The 17,978-nt window shown below is 38.8% G+C and overlaps 2 protein-coding genes across 2 annotated transcripts; both read right to left on the reverse strand.

The window, feature by feature from the left end:
- Positions 1–4,022: 4,022 nt before the first annotated feature.
- Positions 4,023–5,012, reverse strand: LOC115371643 (olfactory receptor 1496-like). The gene has a single exon (XM_030069106.1). The coding sequence runs from the start codon at positions 5,010–5,012 to the stop codon at positions 4,023–4,025; it is 990 nt and encodes a 329-aa protein (XP_029924966.1).
- A 4,737-nt stretch (positions 5,013–9,749) lies between these two features.
- On the reverse strand, positions 9,750–10,736 carry LOC115371644 (olfactory receptor 1-like). The gene has a single exon (XM_030069107.1). It carries the CDS (start codon positions 10,734–10,736, stop codon positions 9,750–9,752), a length of 987 nt encoding a protein of 328 aa, XP_029924967.1.
- Between the last annotated feature and the right edge of the window lie 7,242 nt (positions 10,737–17,978).

Here is a 17,978-nt window from a genome sequence, read left to right on the forward strand (position 1 = left end):
AAACGCATTGAATGAGAAGGTGTGTCCAACCTTTTGGCCTGTACTGTATATATATATATATATATATATATATATATATATATATATATATATATATATATAATGCCTCAAAAAGGTGAGCTCAAAAATAGGAAAAGGCAAATCAACAAACTTACATTAAATGCTTCATCTGAAGCAAACAGAACTGCTGTCTTTCTGACTACAATTTAGGACAGAGCTTGCAAGACCATAGTGCCCCACACCATCTTCACTCTCCTCTCACTCAAGGCGCTGGCTGTGTCCCAATTCAAAGGCTGTACGCTACCTAGGTCGTATTTGTAGGCTGCTTACGTCACGGCGGCGCGACAAGTGCTGTCCCAACTCAATTTTATCGCGCAGGGTCCTGCAAATGCAGCCCACAGATGCAGCCTATTTCTGACTAATTTGCAGGATACACCTCCACGATGCTTCGTGGCCAACATTACAGCCTACTTCCCAGGGTACCTTTCGGTCCGGTTGAATTTCTGGATCAGCCACCATTGCTAGAATTATTAAGCCTGTTTTAGACCGTCTTAATGTTTATATCATGACGTTTTGATAAGTTTTCATGCCTATAATTACCACCATAGATTTGGTTTAGCTGTTAACTGTATCCCAACAACGCCTGGAAATGCAAGTTTAGTTAGATGAGTTAGATAGGCATTTTGCATGATGTTTCCATAGCAACCATCAGCGCATCAGGTACGTTATAATGTAGCCATGTGCACAATTACTTTAATTGGGATTGTCTGTTGCAATTTGTGAGGTGTAACAATTATCTTAATTTTCTGCGTCTTCACGAAGACAAAATAAAATAAAATACATAAAACTACAGAATCAATGTTGTCCACCTTGAGAGCGTTGAAGCTGCTTATCATTTTGTTTCATGCACAGGTGTTCACCGACACACCTCCGAAACCTACTTCGGCATTTTACGCTGCATCACTCGAATGCGCTTCGGGAAGCCTCGATAATAATGACGTAGGACTCCTCCGCAGGCTACACCGTCCCAATTCACTAAACTTTTATTTCCGGGATACCTGATATCGGCACCTACGTCGGACGCCTCCTACGTGGGCACCGTAGGCTGCGACCTAGAAGTCATCTAGCCCTTCGATTGAGACAGACCCAGACTGATCTTATATTACCTGAACCTGTCCTTCCCTTATTGGACCAAACCATCTGTCTGAAGCACAGGGTAAATGTACAAACTTCACCTACAATTCAAGTGAAATAAAACAAGGAAAACAACAAAAGAAACAAGGGTGAATATGGATGAAATGTATGAGGATAATGTTAACCAGAAATAAATGAATACAATGTGTAACTGAAGTAAATGAATATAATGTAGGCAGATGCAAAAGGTTAAGTGGGGAAGGCAGGCCCTGTCTTCACCACAGGACTCTTATTTAGAAATTGATTGAAACCAGAAATGCTTGTCACTGCACAATGCTGACTTGTCTTTATAATGGTCGTTTCAATAATATAATATAATTTAACAAAGGCCAGGAAACTCAAGCCTTCACAGAACACATCAACTCAGTGGATAGTAACATCAGGTTGACGCAAGAGGAGGTCAAGAACAACAACTTAGCCTTTTTGGACTGTGCCGTACACATGGGTGCAAGCCGGGACAAGGAAGTCACAGTCTACACAGTCTAGAGGTCTAATCGCCAATCGGGTTGCCATAACACCATGCAACTGACAGGCTTTCAGGGATTTTGAAGCATTCACATTCTCACAGGGCCCTAAAATGAAGAAAACATTACACAGAATAAAGCGTGTACTGAAACCTTGCTGAAGGTGACTGACTTTTTACTAGTGAGCCTACAAGCAGCAATGTTGGTCAGCAGGTGCAACAAGCAGATGACCAAGTCTCCAAGAGGTGAAAAGAGGGCTATCAAATCTTCTGCTGCTCACCACTTTTTGGGACAGTGGGCCTACAGATACCATTTTGTGTTGAAGATGATGTATTTTTACACCCCAAAAGTAATGTCAACTAAGTGGGGTGGTGCTCATTTTCAACAATTAGTAAAATGTTATGTGTAATGTGTGATGTAACGTGTGCTGTAATGAATAAAAACACCTCATAGCAACCATCATTAATAAATCATTAATTTCTGTTTCATTATGTTAATAGTTATTTACAATTAAGAAACATGAAATTATGGCCTACTTTCTTAACTATCTGTTAAAAATTATTTGGGTGGCTATGATAAACCTGCAACCAGTGCTTATAATTAGCTTATGATTACAGCCGCAAGTAGCGATTCTGAGCTTCATGTCGACACAGATTGTTAGAAGTTGAAAGCTTCAACATCTTAATTAAAATATTCAACTTTATGAAGGCTATGATGCACTACACAGTATTTATTAACTATTTACCAAGTATTATTAATGTCTGTAGGAACTAAGTTTTATGAAATATCTGATCCTTCTGTCTAATGCTGTAGATGTTTTACTAAGGATTTCTTAAAGGTTTAAATTATTATTACATAACATTATATAAAATGTTAAAATGTTTGCAACAATGAAGTGTTGATAAGTAGTTTACTATATTATCTTATTAACATGATAATTTCCTTGATTAACTGGAAAACATCTATTAACTAAACTAAAAAATTAACTATCAGTGCATTGTTTTTTATTTAATTATTTTGATTTATTGTTTATATTGTTTATTATTATTGATTTATCAATGATGTGATTATTAATTATTTTATATAAGTATTTGTATTTATTGATTTATTTGGTTTATTATTATTAATTTGTTAATGACAGTGATTATTAGCTGTTGTCATCTCCCTTTCACTTGACTTGTGTGGAATGTGAGGAGGAACTAAAGCCAAGCAACTTGATAAGAGGAAGATCCGAGGATGATGATGCAAACTCAACACAAAAAGGGCCAGGCTGTTTAGTATAATTTAGTATTGCTGAATATTGTAATTGTTGCTGTTCTCATAACTTCATTTACTGTTACGTAACACACTCCCAACTATTCTTCGTGTTTTATGAGACTTCCATTGTCCTACTTTGCCATTTTAAAATGATCTGGCCAGTGAAGCACATTATGCATGTGCAATCCAAGAGGTGACACTACAGATATACTGTATATATTGGTGGTATTTTTTCCCCCATTTTATTTATTTATTTATTTATTAACTCAAGGTTGAGCCAGAGATTGCATGCACTGAAATAGCAAATTGAAAATGTTCCTCCTTTCATACGTGAAAATACAAGCCTCTAACAGCAAAGCATTTTTGGACTGGTTTAATAATAATTACAGCTAATAAAAATGACTGGAGCTCTCAGGGTGAAAGGCTGACTTATTAACTTACTGTTGCCTTTACTTAGAAGTGAGGGGTTTCACTCCACAGAGCAACATGCCAGTGTTGGAAAAATCATATACCTGAAATGCAACAGTGTATGTCACACACAGCACAGATGGTTATATTCTCACCAACAGATTTTTGAAACAAAAATTATTGCATATAATTTGTATTTTAACCTAAAATGTACCCGCATGCCAACAATCATTTTGAAAAAATAAGTATAGGAGGGCATTTTTCCCCAGAAGTATGGCTCTCTCAATTGTAAATTCTTCAGCTCAACTAGAAAACAATTAAGCATGGCCATCATACAGAAGCATTTTAGAAAATATGGAAATCACTGACCTCATTTTTCAAAGAGGATCATTATAAAGCTGGTCAAATACCTTTTTTTTTCAACTAATCATTTTATACCATAACATATGGGGTATGACAATATACAGCAGACATGTTTCTATAATAATATTTTAATTATTTGAAATTACGTCCAATGCATTATTCAAAAACACATCTCACATAAACGCATCTTAATGTGTCATCGCTCAGCTGTGATGCACAGTTGTTGTTGTTGTTGTTTTGTTTGTTTGTTTGTTTGTTTGTTTGTGTTGTTTGTTTGTTTGTTTTTTTGTTGTTGTTTGTTTCAATAGTTGGAGCCATTTTAATATGTGAATGTGTTTATATCAACACTTTGTTCACTGCTGCATCAGTGAGTCTTTTTCTTTTGTAAAGCTTCTTAATGGAGATCAGTACTTCTTCTGTCTTCAAAGAGTATATAATAGGATTGAGCATAGCAGGTATGATGTGTGTCAAGGAGGAGTTTACAATCCTGGCATTAGGATGAATGTAAGTGGCCAATGAAGCTATATTTGTGCTCAATATTGGTAAAAAGAAAATAGCCACTAGGATCAGATGAGAGGTACAGGTTTTCAGAGCTTTGATTTGTTCCTCTTCAGATGCAATCTTAATCAATGCTATAGCAATGCAAATATATGAGATTACTATCAATATAAAAGGGATAATCATAATCATGATAAAAGCAACAAATGCCATTATAAAATTTAAAGAAGTGTCGCTACATGCAAGTCTATATGTTGGTCCATGGTCACAGAAGAAACTGTTAATCACCAAAGATCTACAAAAGGAAAGACGATCTACAAGGCTAACAGCAGATGCTACTAAACTCACCAGGAAACACCATATAAACATGAGTATAGCAGCAACAGCTGGTTTTGTCACAATTGCATGGTATCTCAGAGGAAAGCAAATCGCTACAAACCTATCATATGCCATTGTGAGGAGAGTCCATGACTGCATAGATGTAAAGAACAAAACAAAGAACATATAACTTAGGCAGGCCTCATAGATTATGTATCTGTTATCAAACAAAAATGTGTCCAACAGCTTTGGGATGAGAGCAGTGCTCTCACACAAGTCTGTCAAAGCCAAGTTGAAGACAATCATGTATTTAGCAGTATGAAGAGTCTTGGCCAGATAGATAACTGACATGAGGAAGGCATTCCCAAGAACAGTCACAACATAAACAAAACACAGAAACACATAATAATATTTGACATGTGGGATGTTGGAAAACCCACTGAGATAAAATTTCTCAGGACGAACAAATGTGGCATTAAGCATTACCGCAGTTTGGTGCTCGTGACCCATCGTGACCTTCTTTTTCCTGTTTTAACAACAGGAAACATAGGAAAAATGTAAAAATCACGTTCCTGGAACACATTTGCAGTAACAAAACTCACCTAAAACATCAAGTGCTCACTGCAGCAGAGACAGCAAATGTTTGTGGAGTGACAAGTCAGTCACTTATATATTGACGGTACTTGTGGGGCAGCATGTTTCACATGCTCACCTATGGGACCAAAACCCTTCCTAGGTTTTGTTATGAGAGATGAACCAGCCGAGTTCTACATCACAGAACAACCCATCCTCTCCATCTAAAATTTCAAAGAAATGGCAGGTCAGGAGCAGAATCTTGCAACGAAAAATGAAAACAGCGAGGCACAGCAAATCATTTGTGCCTACAGCATTTAGGCTGTTAAACAAGAAATAATGCTAACTGTCTAGATCAGTGGTTCTCAAACTTTTTTCAGTGATGTACCCCCCTATGAAATATTTTAGGATGATGAAATTGAATACTGAATATAAAATTCTGTTTATGAACTTCCATTTATATTTTATGAATGAATATTTATTAGGCTAATAATGATTTTTAAGGAACCTTACATGGATGCTATTTTTTAAAATATATTTAAGCATTATTACACGAGAGGGTGTTTAGTGACAATAATGACGATCAAGCACACCCTTGAGTGTAATAATGCAATTATACAACTATTACCAACAAAGTAAAATGTATAATCAAAATGTATTCATACTGTGGGCATTTTGCTCTCAAAATACATGAGATCTGATGTTAACTGGTCCTTGTCAGCCAGCCAACTTGGGCTTATCATGTTTTCTAGACATCTTGATTTCCCAGAACTGAATAAATACCACACACAGCAACACAAAACTGCTTTGCTAGCTCAATCATGTTGTAACTAGAATATCCACTGGGAAAAAAAAAAAAAAAAAATCATTTTTTCATGGACTGATAGTTAAACTTCTGCCAACAGATGCCGTGACAACGACTCAGCGGCACAACTGATCTACAACAAACTTATATTAACAGTTATATTTAAGTATAGGCTACTGCTTTCCAGTGTCAGCGCCAGAACAAACATATATCTTTTCATAAACTCACCGGCAATGTTTTATTTCAGCTGGGGGGGTGTCACTCCAATTTAACGTCAGCTCCGATTAATGTGGCAAAGCAGCAAAAGTAACAAAAGTAAGCAGTTATATTAAGGCTGAACAGAGTTTTATAATTTCAACCCCACCTTTCGGGGGCTTTTGCTAATCACCTTTTCGGGCTATCATCAATTTACCTCTGAAATAAAGACAGTTTTCACAGATGTATTGATTTATTAAATGTTCATTTCAATTTACAGATGCAAACAAATTGACAAATTAATTAAATCAATGGCCTAGGCGAAACTCATAAAGACTAAACAAATCAATAATAATGAATAGGCTAATTAATAACTGATAACATTAACACATTAATAACAAGAACAAAGTTATAGCCTGCACATCGCCGTGGAAAATCTTACAGGTACTGTCCGTGGTGCTGAATGTGACTCAGCAGGTACTGTCCATGGTTCTGACTCTGCCCCAACGGGTACTGCCCATGGTGCTGAATCTGCTGCGACAGTTACTGTCCGTGGTGCTGACTCTGCCTGAGCGGGTACTGTCCGTGGTACTGACCCTGCCTCAGCATTACTGTCTGTGGTGCTGACTTTGTTGAGGCATTTCATTAGGGGCCGGGCAGCCTAAGCTGCCAGGACCCTCTTGTATTCCAGCGTTTTCTTCTTCTTCTTCTTCTTCTTCTTCTTCTTTCTTTCTTTCTTTCTTTATCCCGAGGAAGTCCTACTTCCCATGCATGAAAAATCACCAAATTTTGCACAAAGGTCCAGTCCCATGCCAGATTACTTCAGATGCAAACACAAGCCAATAGTCCTGATGGTGGCGCTATAGCAAGCCTCTAAATTTCAAAACTTTGAAAATTCATAACAAATCAACTATATGTGCTACAGCTTTGCAACTTTCACCAAAATGTAGCCCCAATACTGCAGAAACTTTTGTACACTTAAACCTATTTCAAATTATGAAGTCCATCGCTCTATTTTTTTCAAAAACTGTAAAACTTGTTAAACCTATCTCCTCCCACAATTTTAGCTCAAATGTCACCAAACTTGCTACAGAGCATCTTCAGACTGTCCTACAGAAGTGATCCACACAGATTTTTGATTTATCAAAAATTGAGCCTACAGTGCATCAAAATGTTTGACTGTAAACGGTACTATAAACATATACTTGCAAATTCTTGGTAAATAAATCTTCAATGTTCATGAAAAAAATTGAAAAAATTTTCAAGTCATGGTAGATGATGTGTGGCAAATTTCAGAACTGTATCTCAAAAACTGAATTTTTGACAGCATTTTGAATTTTGCTCTCATGTGAACAATTGGAGTCAATGCAAGAATGGCATTTTTAAACATCAGTTTTTCAATTATGGAGCAAATCAATAATTGTTAAAAAAAAAAAAAAAAAAAAAAAAAAAGATCAACATCTCCATGCTGTCTCGATGCAATATGTGTATTTTCAGATTTTTGTCTTAAAAACTAACTTTGACAGCTGTTTAAAATCTGCCTTTCCATGCATGGATGGCTGCTGTCCTGCACATCAGTGATTGGCCCAGTCAGTTTGTGAAGCTACATGTGAAGTTTTAGCTCAGTGAGATAGAGGCCAGTCCTCAGTGTTGAAGATTGTGAGTTTAAGCCTCAGCTTGTGCAACATTCCCATGTGCCAAAACTAACCAAACTTTGCACAAAGGTCCAGTCCCATGCCAGATCATCATTGTCAAATTTTTGTCTTGACTAATTTTTTTTTTTTCTTTACAGTGGTTTGAAATCTCTCTTTCCATGCATAGACAGCTGCTGTCATGTGACTGGCTTAGTCAATTTGTGAGGCCTAACATGAATTGACACTTGCCAATTAGCTCAGTGAGATAAAGCGTTGTCATGCATGCCAGAAACTGTGAGTTCAAGCCTCAACTGATGCGAAATGCACTTTGAAATGCCACCTTTCCTTTCATCTTCCTATTCTCCACTTGTTGCTCAGAATTGCCTAAAATTGCCCAGCCCCGACCATTGCTGCGCAGCAGCTACAATTCTCTTTATTATAGAAATTAAAGCTCTGTAAAATCATGGAGGATCTTGTTTAGCTCTTCTTTACTTACAGTTGAAAAAATCAGCTGTTTTCCTGGTTTTCACATAGTCTTGTAGACATTTGACAGCCCAAGACGTTGGCCGGACCATACTGGCTTCATTTCTTGACCTCTCCAGCTGATCCAGCTCCTCACTCGTCACTCTCACCTATCTCGGCTTTAGCTGTTCTGTCTTGTCTTCCTCGTTCAGCCATTTATCCAAACTTGGTCGCCAAATAAATCAAAATTGACAACAAAACAGTCAATTATGCAGACTAGCAAAGTTGACCGCGGCTTTTGATGCAGGTTTCAGTGAAACGTTTCGTGTTGCCATGGAAACCACACAGACTCGGGCAATAAGATGCAGGCGGAGTAATATTTTCTGTGATGATGTTTATGTATTATATGTTGGAGGCAAGACGTGTATGGTGCAACCACATGTATTTCCTCTTTGAGGATAATAAAGTTTACCTTGACCTTGACCTTGAATTGTTCACAGCAGATTCCTCACATGTGCTGCTAAACCTTGTCATGCACACCTGCTTTAATCTAACTGATGAAATCCACTGATGGGTAATTAACACGTCACCAGGCTATTGGTATGTGAATTTTGTTGGTACAATCAGTAAATTAAGATATAAATAATATCCTGTTGTCATTGGGAAAGCTAAATAAAAAAAAATAAAATAAAAGTTGGCCATGTGGCTGGGTGGTGAATGGAACACTTTTAGGAGCTCCTAAACATCATTGCCCCCATTATCATTTAAGTCTGGAATTAGCATTATAGCATTATTATGGCTACTTTTATCGTGATGGCCCACTGGCAGCTACAGTCATAAAATACAAAGCTGTTCAACACTTTCAGTGGGCAAAGTAAGAAAACTATTTCAACTTAAGTTATGCATAAAAAGGTTTGGATGTTGCTCTAACTGAGACAGGCCCAGGGCAATTTTGACCCACAATATTTCAGAAGTTGCAAAACAAATAAAATGTAATGTCTCTGTGTAAGTCCATTGTACAACTCAGTATCAATACTGACAACAACACCATCAGGAATTTTCATATCGAGCTGATACCAATATTTCATTTTAAAGCCTTTATAAGCCGATACCAATGATGTGCACACATCTTGCACATCTTGAAACAAAAACAGGGAAGCTGACAGAGTAAAAGAGATGAGACCTGGACAGAAATAAGAGGTGGGTAAGAAGAATTCAGGGGTACAGGAGCAAGAAAAGAGGCAGCAAGAGATAAGACAGCAGACAAGAATTTTTCACTCCAAGCCTATAAAACCTTTATTTACATGGGTATTATGGGTGTCACTTGCCTGACCACTGTAAAGAAAATTGTCATGGTCAGCCTAATGAAAAAAGCATTTATTTATTTATTTATTTACTAAAAATTGGAATTGGCATTTTAGATGACAAATCATATAAAATTATTTTGTATTTTGAAAAAATAAACCTGGAATTCATATCAAAATTCCAAAACAGCTTTTTTGACCCATGATCTCCTTTCTTTACTGTTGAGGGGAATGCTGGTCATCCCTCCCCTGTTTGCCCGATGTGTTGCTGCCCTTATTGCACCAACTGTTTCTTCAGTGTTGCAGCGATAAACCTCTTTCTTTTGTAAAGCTTCTTAATGGAATTTAACACTTCTTCTGTCTTCAAAGAGTATATAATAGGATTGAGCAAAGATGGTATGGTGTGTGTCAAGGTTGAATTTATCATCCTGGCATTAGGATGAATGCGATTGGACACTGAAGCTATATTGGTGCTCAACATTGGCAAAAAGAAAATGATCACTAGGATCAGATGAGAGCTACAGGTTTTCAGAGCTTTGATTCGTTCCGCTCCAGATGCAATCTTAATCAATGCTAGAGCAATCCGAGCATATGACATTAAAATCAAAATAAAAGGAAGCATGAGGACAGTGATAAAATATGCATATGCCATTCTACTATTTAAAGATACGTCAGAACAGCTAAGTTTCAATGTTGGTGCATGGTCACAGAAGAAACTGTTAATCACCGAAGATCTACAAAAGGAAAGACGATCTATAAGGCTAATCCCAAATGCTACTAAACTCACCAGGAAACACCATATAAACATGAGTATAGCAGCAACAGCTGGTTTTGTCACAATTGCATGGTATCTCAGAGGAAAGCAAATTGCTACAAACCTATCATATGCCATTGTGAGGAGAGTCCATGACTGTATTGCTGTAAAGAACAAAACATAGAACATATAACTTAGGCAGGCCTCATAGATAATGTATCTGTTATCAAACAAAAATGTGTCCAACAGCTTTGGGATGAGAGCAGTGCTCTCACACAAGTCTGTCAAAGCCAGGTTGAAGACAATCATGTATTTAGCGGTATGAAGAGTCTTGGCCAGGAAGATAACTGATATCAGGGAGGTATTACCAAGGACAGTCACAACATAAACAAAACACAGAAACACGTAGAAATACTTGGCATGAGACATGTTGGAAAATCCACTAAGATAGAATTTCTCAGGACGAACAAATGTGGCATTAAGCATGATCACAGTTTGGTGATCCATCAGAGCCTTCTTTTTCCTGCTTGAACACTAGAAGACAAGGAAAAATATTAGAAGTGCATGGATTAATTGCTGGTTAACATTTGCTGTAACCCAACTCACCTTCAGCAACACCAAGTGTTCACCGTGGGAAAGACAGTAAATGTTTGTACATGAGAAACCAGTCATTTATATTTCTCCACTCTGTATGTGGGACAGTAGAGATACATGTCACATGCTTATCAATGGGATACCTAAACTCCCCTTGGTTTACTTGTCTCTTAGTTTAATGGCATCATCCAACTGATGCAATCAACTGATGGTGATTAACGAGTCGCCAGGATATGGATTTGCTGGTTCTGCAGTGAGCATCAGAAAAATACATGACATGAAGACAAGACATGAAAAACAGTATGCAACTGTCATTAAAAGAACTAAATAAAGACTTCAACTACTTTAAGTTTTCTTAAGAGCGTCTTAAGAGAGCTATTCATGAGTTAAAAAGGAAATTTAAAGTCTTTTCATTCTGAATGAGAAAATATAGTCTTTTTATTCAAGATGTAGCTGTTATATGTGAGTGACCTATAGGCCTATAGTGCCTGCAGGGCAAATTACAGTTATAACAAAGATGTCCACAAGCCATGTGTCTCCCATCTTCCTCATTTGCTGAAACTACAAATCACAGGTATGTTGTAACTTATAAATGTAAACAAAAGCCAAGTCATGAAAAGTGAAACTGCCCAGCTGCTATTTGCAATTGATGTTATAATTGATGTTATAGGTTATAATTTGTTTGACAGTGTTATGCACATATTGTCTCACCTAGCGATTAGCCTGAGAGGTATTTCACAAAGTGTGTTCGCTGACTAACCTGTGTTTGTTAACCCAGAGTGAACAGAAACCTGGGGCTTTTAGTTTCAAAAGGCAAGATTAGTTTAGCTTTAGGCCAGTTACTATGGTAACTTATGGTATGAAGCTAACCTACTCTGTAGCAGATTTACTCAAACTTGCCTTGAGGTATTCATCAGGAAACCTGTCAAATCTGCAGTGTTTTGACATAATTTCAGCGTTTTACACAACTATCAAACATGATGTGCCCTTCTTTGGCATTCCCACAGTTACAGAATGATGAACTTATAGCCTAGTTAAAATCTATCTCACCAGTTTGAATTTGTTCTTATATTTCAAATTGCTTCTTTTAATACCAGTTGGATTTCAGCTGCAATCTACATGATAGGCCTAATATATCAACAGTTGAAAAAGTCTTGTATTTGTTTTTTGTTTTTTTTTAAACAGACTTTTATTAGTTTTCAGCAGGAACACAAGTTTGCCATCATAGCAATAACACTGACAGATAAAATAAGGTGCATAAAAAAAATAATAAATTAAAAATAAATAAATAAAAAAAAGCCATCCATCTATTCTTAACAGAGATCTCAGAGGGCAGCTGCAGTGCTTTCTTTTTTTGGTGAGGTCTCTTTCCATGCCATATGAATCTAGAGAATGCCCTCTCTATATCAAGAGCGACCTTTTTAGAGATCCATAAAGGTAATATTTATAATGGATATAATATCCGGGGGAAAACATTAATTTTAATTAAGCTAATGCGCCCCATAAGGGACAGGGGGAGATTGTGCCATCTGTCTAGGTCCTTCTTTATTTTGGTTATTATGGGAGAGAAATTAAGCTTCCATAAATGGTAAATGGATTGCATTTCTATAGCGCTTTTCTAGTCTACTGACCACTCAAAGCGCTTTACAGTGTTTTTGCCTTACATTCACCCATTCACATACACATTCACACACAGACAGCAGAGCCCGCCATGCAAGGTACCTAGCTGTCCATCAGGAGCGGTGATGGGTTCAGTATCTTGCTCAAGGACACTTCAACACACTCTGGAGGAGCCGGAGATCGAACCGGGAACCCTCCGGTTACCGGACGACCACTCTAACTCCTGAGCCACGCCGCCCCAGGTAAGTGAAGCCTGTGGGGGACATTTTGAAAGGACAACTGGTAGGTAAGGTTTGATCAGTCAGACCACCCAATGGCATGATCTCAGACTTACCATAGTTAATTCTGTAGCCTGAGAAGGAGCTGAACTCCTGAATAATAGAGAGAATAGTTGGTATTGACATTTCAGGTTTTGTCAGAAACACCAAGATGTCATCTGCATAAAGTGCAATTTTGTGAACTGTGCCTTCGATCGTTATACCATGCACGTCTTTGTGTTGTCTGATAGCCTCAGCTAGGGGCTCAAGGGCTAGTGCAAAGAGTGGTGGAGACAGGGTTGCCCCCTGTCTCCACCACTCTTTGCACTAGCCCTATGCAGTGGAAAAGGCGATGATTGTATACCAATAGTTACAACACAAGCCTGCGGAGAGTGGTAAAGTGTCTTAACCCATTTAGTAAATCCCCCCCACTCCCTTACGCCCCCCCTCGAACCCAAACCTTTCCAGTACATCAAATAAGTATTCACACTCTACCCCTTACACCCCCCCCCCCCCCCCCCCCCCCCCCCCCCAACCCAAACCTTTCCAGTACATTAAATAAGTATTCACACTCTACCGTATCAAATGCTTTTTCAGCATCTAGGGATATAGCAAGTGTTCTACAAGTTGTTTGATTTGAGTACTGTATCATGTTTAGTAATCTCCTCATATTTGTGAAAGTGAGACGGTTTTGTATGAACCCAGTTTGGTCTGGATGTATTAGAGATGGCAAAAGCTTCTCCAGTCTTGTTGTAAGTAGTTTGGCAAGCAATTTACTATCCACGCCAATAAGGCTAATGGGTCTAAAGGAGCTGCAGATATCAGGTGGTTTATCTTTCTTCAAGATAAGTGTGATGTTCACTAAATTTAGTGTTGGGGGAAGGTGACCATTCCTAAAGGAATCTAAAGTGAGTGGCCCAACTACAAGGTGGCTCAATTTTTTGTAAAATTCTGGGCAAAACCCATCAGGTTCTGGTGCCTTTCCACTCTTAAGTGAGGTTATTGCTGCGCGGACCTCCTCTTCAGTCACTGGTGCAGATAATTTTTCCTTCTGTGCCTCTGACAGGGATGGGAGACACACCCTTTCAAGAAACTCCTTTCTCCTCCCCTCAGATAAATCACATCCAAATGAGTACAGATTTTGATAAAATTGTCTCATTATCTTATTGATGTCCTTAGTTTTGTAGTGTCTGACCTGATTGTTGTCTAACAATTTCAATTGTCGTCAAAGTATTTGCCTCCACTCTACCTCTAGCCAGTCTTGCTAGGAGTCGGCCAGGTTTGTTTCCTGATTCATATAACCTATGCTTAGCAAAGAAGATGGCCAATTCCGCCTTTTTAGTTAACAGCTGATTTAAGGCAGAGCGAGCTGTCTCCAATTTTTTTAAACAGAGCTTTAGAAGGCGTACTTTTAAATTGTGTCTCTAGCTGTTGTATTGTATTCTCTAGGCTGAGTTGCTCTTTGATAGCAGCCTTTTTCTGAGCTGTGTTATATGAAATAATACTCCCCCTAAGATAGGCTTTAGCTGTTTCCCCTAACAGGGACGGGCTTACATCTGGAGTCTTATTAGTGGCCATAAATACATTCCACTGTGCAGTAATGTAATCAATAAATGGTGGGCTACTCAGTAGAGAGGGGTTCATCCTCCAGTGATGAGAGTAGGGGTCAGTGTGAGGAGGGTGGATGCTCAAATTTACATGAGAGTGGTCAGAGAGTGTGCATATGCCAATTGAAAACTCACTTACCCTATCTAAAAACCATTCTTGTACACAAAAAGAAATCAATTCTTGAAAATGTCTGATGGGGTTGGGAGAAAAATGTGTAGTCTCTCCCTCGAGGATTAATTACTCTGCAAATGTCAAACAGCTCTAAGTCCTGGCAGAACTCTTTCAGCCTGAGACTTTTCCGGGGGGTTGGGCTAGATTTAGGTGGGGACTGGTCGATGTTTGGATCAGGCACAGTTAAAATCTCCCCCCAACACAACATATGGGGTAGATACTGATTAGACCGCAGAAAGAATCTTAGGGAAAAACACAGCATCATATGAATTAGGGCCATATACGCAACCTATGAGGATCTGTTCCCCATAAAGGTAGCCTGAAATGAGAACATAACAGCCAGCATCATCTTTGATGGTTGTCTCCAAGGTAAATCGGAGACTACGATGAATAAGTATAGCCACACCTCTGCTATTTGTGTTATAGGATGAATAAAACACCTGGCCCACCTAGGACCTCCTCAATTTCAAATGCTCCAGGTCATTCAAGTGAGTTTCTGACAATAAAGCAATTTGGGTTTCTCCTTTTTCAGAAAAGCAAGGATCTTTTGCCTTTTGATTACATTATTAAATTCCTTAACATTAAGGGAAACTATTTTCAGATCACTCATAACATGTGTAGCCGGGATAAATTGAACACACAACTCCAAATACTATTTTGTGGGGACTTTATTTCTCCCTCTGCCAATGTATAAGTTTCTCTAAATTATGGTAGATAATTTGCAGGGAATATTTACTTCCACCAATGTTTTCAAAGTTACAAACAAAAACAAGAAATAAACAGCAAATCAAAATAGCAAACTCGGTAGGCTACTATCTGAGTACAAATAACACCTCACCAAAGTTTGAGTAAACCAGCACAAATACAGTACAAATACACCATAAATACGGCAGTGGCACTTCTATAAACAAAAAAAAAAACAAATATAGTCACTCCACTAGCATGTAAACTGTTGGTATATAAAACTTAGACTGAATTTCAGTTCAGAGAATTACATGAATTCTTTGCTTCATACATTTGACAAACAAAATTATAAAATAGCACAACAAAAATAAGCATCAATCTGTTTCATACCAACTTCACCAGTAGCAACTCTGCCTGGCAGGGATGTAAGGGTTTTTTCAGTCCACAATCATCAACAATCCTACCAAAACAATCACACAAAATGCGGTCATATATAAGTGCATGAAAAATACACAACCACCAGCCGACATTATTGTGCAAAACAAACTCTTACAAAACATAAGATGTTCAACAAATGTGCTCACCATCCGAACCGGAGGCTAACCACAGCGGAAAAGAGCGCATTTTCTTACTTCCTGTATTATCCCAAAATTCAATGCTGTCGGCAGGCAGGCAGCGCTGTGTAACGGTAAATATATGCTCTCTGCTGACCAAATTATAATTACAGTCATATAACAACAACTAAGAATCTAAACCATATGGATATACCATCCTGTTGATATTTTTACTTTACCACCTGGTTACACATGTCAAAAAGATTTTGTGACCCAGCAGAGGAAGCTCTGTGGTATAGTAGAGGGGGCTCAATGCGTGTACCACAAACAGATTGATAAATGGACAATAATGTATTATACAGGATGGAAGGCTTCAGGTGTATGATGGCATCAACAAATAAAAATAACAAAACATCACAAACAACACAGTGTTCATGCCCAAATGATGAAGTCACTTCTAACTCCGTATCCTGGATTGGGCCAGTGGTGTGGCCCATTGAGAAACTGGCAGGGCACGTGGAACCGGGCAAAAACATCACCAAAGGAGAGGGGGAAAAAAGGATCCTCTCCACACTCCCACTCACCACGAGCTAAAGTCATTACAACCATTTGAGATAAATGTGGTTATATTCTAACAACAACTAATTCTATGACAAACAATCAGACAGCCTTATTAACGGCGCGTTGAATCGGTATAAAGGAGGAAAAGATCAAACATAGGGTTCACCAAACATACCCTTTTCACAAGTTGACAGTGTCTGTGGTCAGCAAGATATATGTCATATCACCTCCAGTTCAGTTCAGTCCATCCAGGAAAGCAAGTTCATCCCCAGGTGAGTGAAATGCGTGACTTTTCTCTCCATGGTTGAAGCTCAGAGTAGCAGGGAAGCACATGGAAAACCGCATGTCCACGTGGATGAACCGCTGACACACACACCGTTAAACGCACGTCGCATTTCTTTGACTCTGGCAGCCAGATCCTGTCTGATGGATATTGCCTGTCCCTCATGCATCAGCGGTCCTTTCTCCTTGGTGCGGTGAGGCTCATCAGCTTGTCTCTTGGGTTATGCAGCTTGATGATAACCGCACAGGGCCGGTTAGGTTTTGGCGGACCGAGGGTCCTACGGGCACAGTCAATTTTAATGATGCCTCGCTTGGTTTTCAGGTTCAGTAGTGTGGGTAGCCAGCTCTCAAAAAACTTTACAGGTTGTCGGCCCTCCGCATTTTCTTTGAGATTGTAAATTAAAATATTGTCTCTGCAGCTGCGTCCCTCTGTGTCAATACTCCTCTCCGTCAGTGCGCGCACTGGTCTCCTGGCCATGTGGCCTGGTCTCCATAGCTGACATGTTATCCTCCGCTGCCGACACACGGCTCTCAGCTTCAGATATACATTTTGTGTTTGACTCCAGCCTTGTTGTAATATTGTCCAGTGTGGTTGAGAGTTCTTCAACTTACTCTCCATCATAGCAGAGATTTTCTCAATGACATGCTGGGATATTTCCATAGCGAGAGCCTCAGTCTCCACATCAGGTGGCGAATCATCTTTGCTAGTCAGCACGGACTTTTTCACTTCTTGCTCTCCAGGAAGCTTACTTGTCGCAGGTTTGGTAACTTTAGAGTTAGGCATGTTGTCTCTATGTTGTTTAACAGACTTTTAAAAGGTTCTAACTTTTTTTTCAGTTGGGTAAATGGTCAAATATAGCTCAGTGGCAGCAGGAGCTCAGCAACAGTTGACTGCTCAGGGTGATGGCATCATGTGACCCCCTTGTATTTAATTGTTGAAACATATGTATTCAGTCTGTCATCATTTTTCTCCCACACCAACTTTTGCAGCTGTGGTACCTTCTTTTATTCACAGGATATGTTCTTATTCAACAGAGGATTGCATTAAAACCCCCAATTCAAGAGGCATGGAATATGAGGCTCTCTTTTTTGTTGTTGTAGTCAGTTGCCATGGTGAATACTTTTATCTGTAATCCATTGATGGTGGCTTTTTAAGTTCACTGTGAACATTCCCCAGTCAGCTTCAACCAACTCAGAGGTGACTGAAGTCACTGTAATGAGCTGTTCTGAAACAGAAAACTTGGGGTATTCCATGTTGGGTTTGTTCAACTCAGAGCTCAGGGTTACTGTCAGGGGTTTGTTAAACCACCTTCCTGAAATCCTCCCCTGGTGTCCTATACTGGTTCTCAACTGTATCACACTGTTTACTGTTGTACCAACTACAGAGAGAGGGACAGGCTGGCCAGGTGTGACAAGAC

Source organism: Myripristis murdjan, chromosome 14 (assembly GCF_902150065.1).
Source record: "Myripristis murdjan chromosome 14, fMyrMur1.1, whole genome shotgun sequence".
Classification (NCBI taxonomy): domain Eukaryota; kingdom Metazoa; phylum Chordata; class Actinopteri; order Holocentriformes; family Holocentridae; genus Myripristis; species Myripristis murdjan.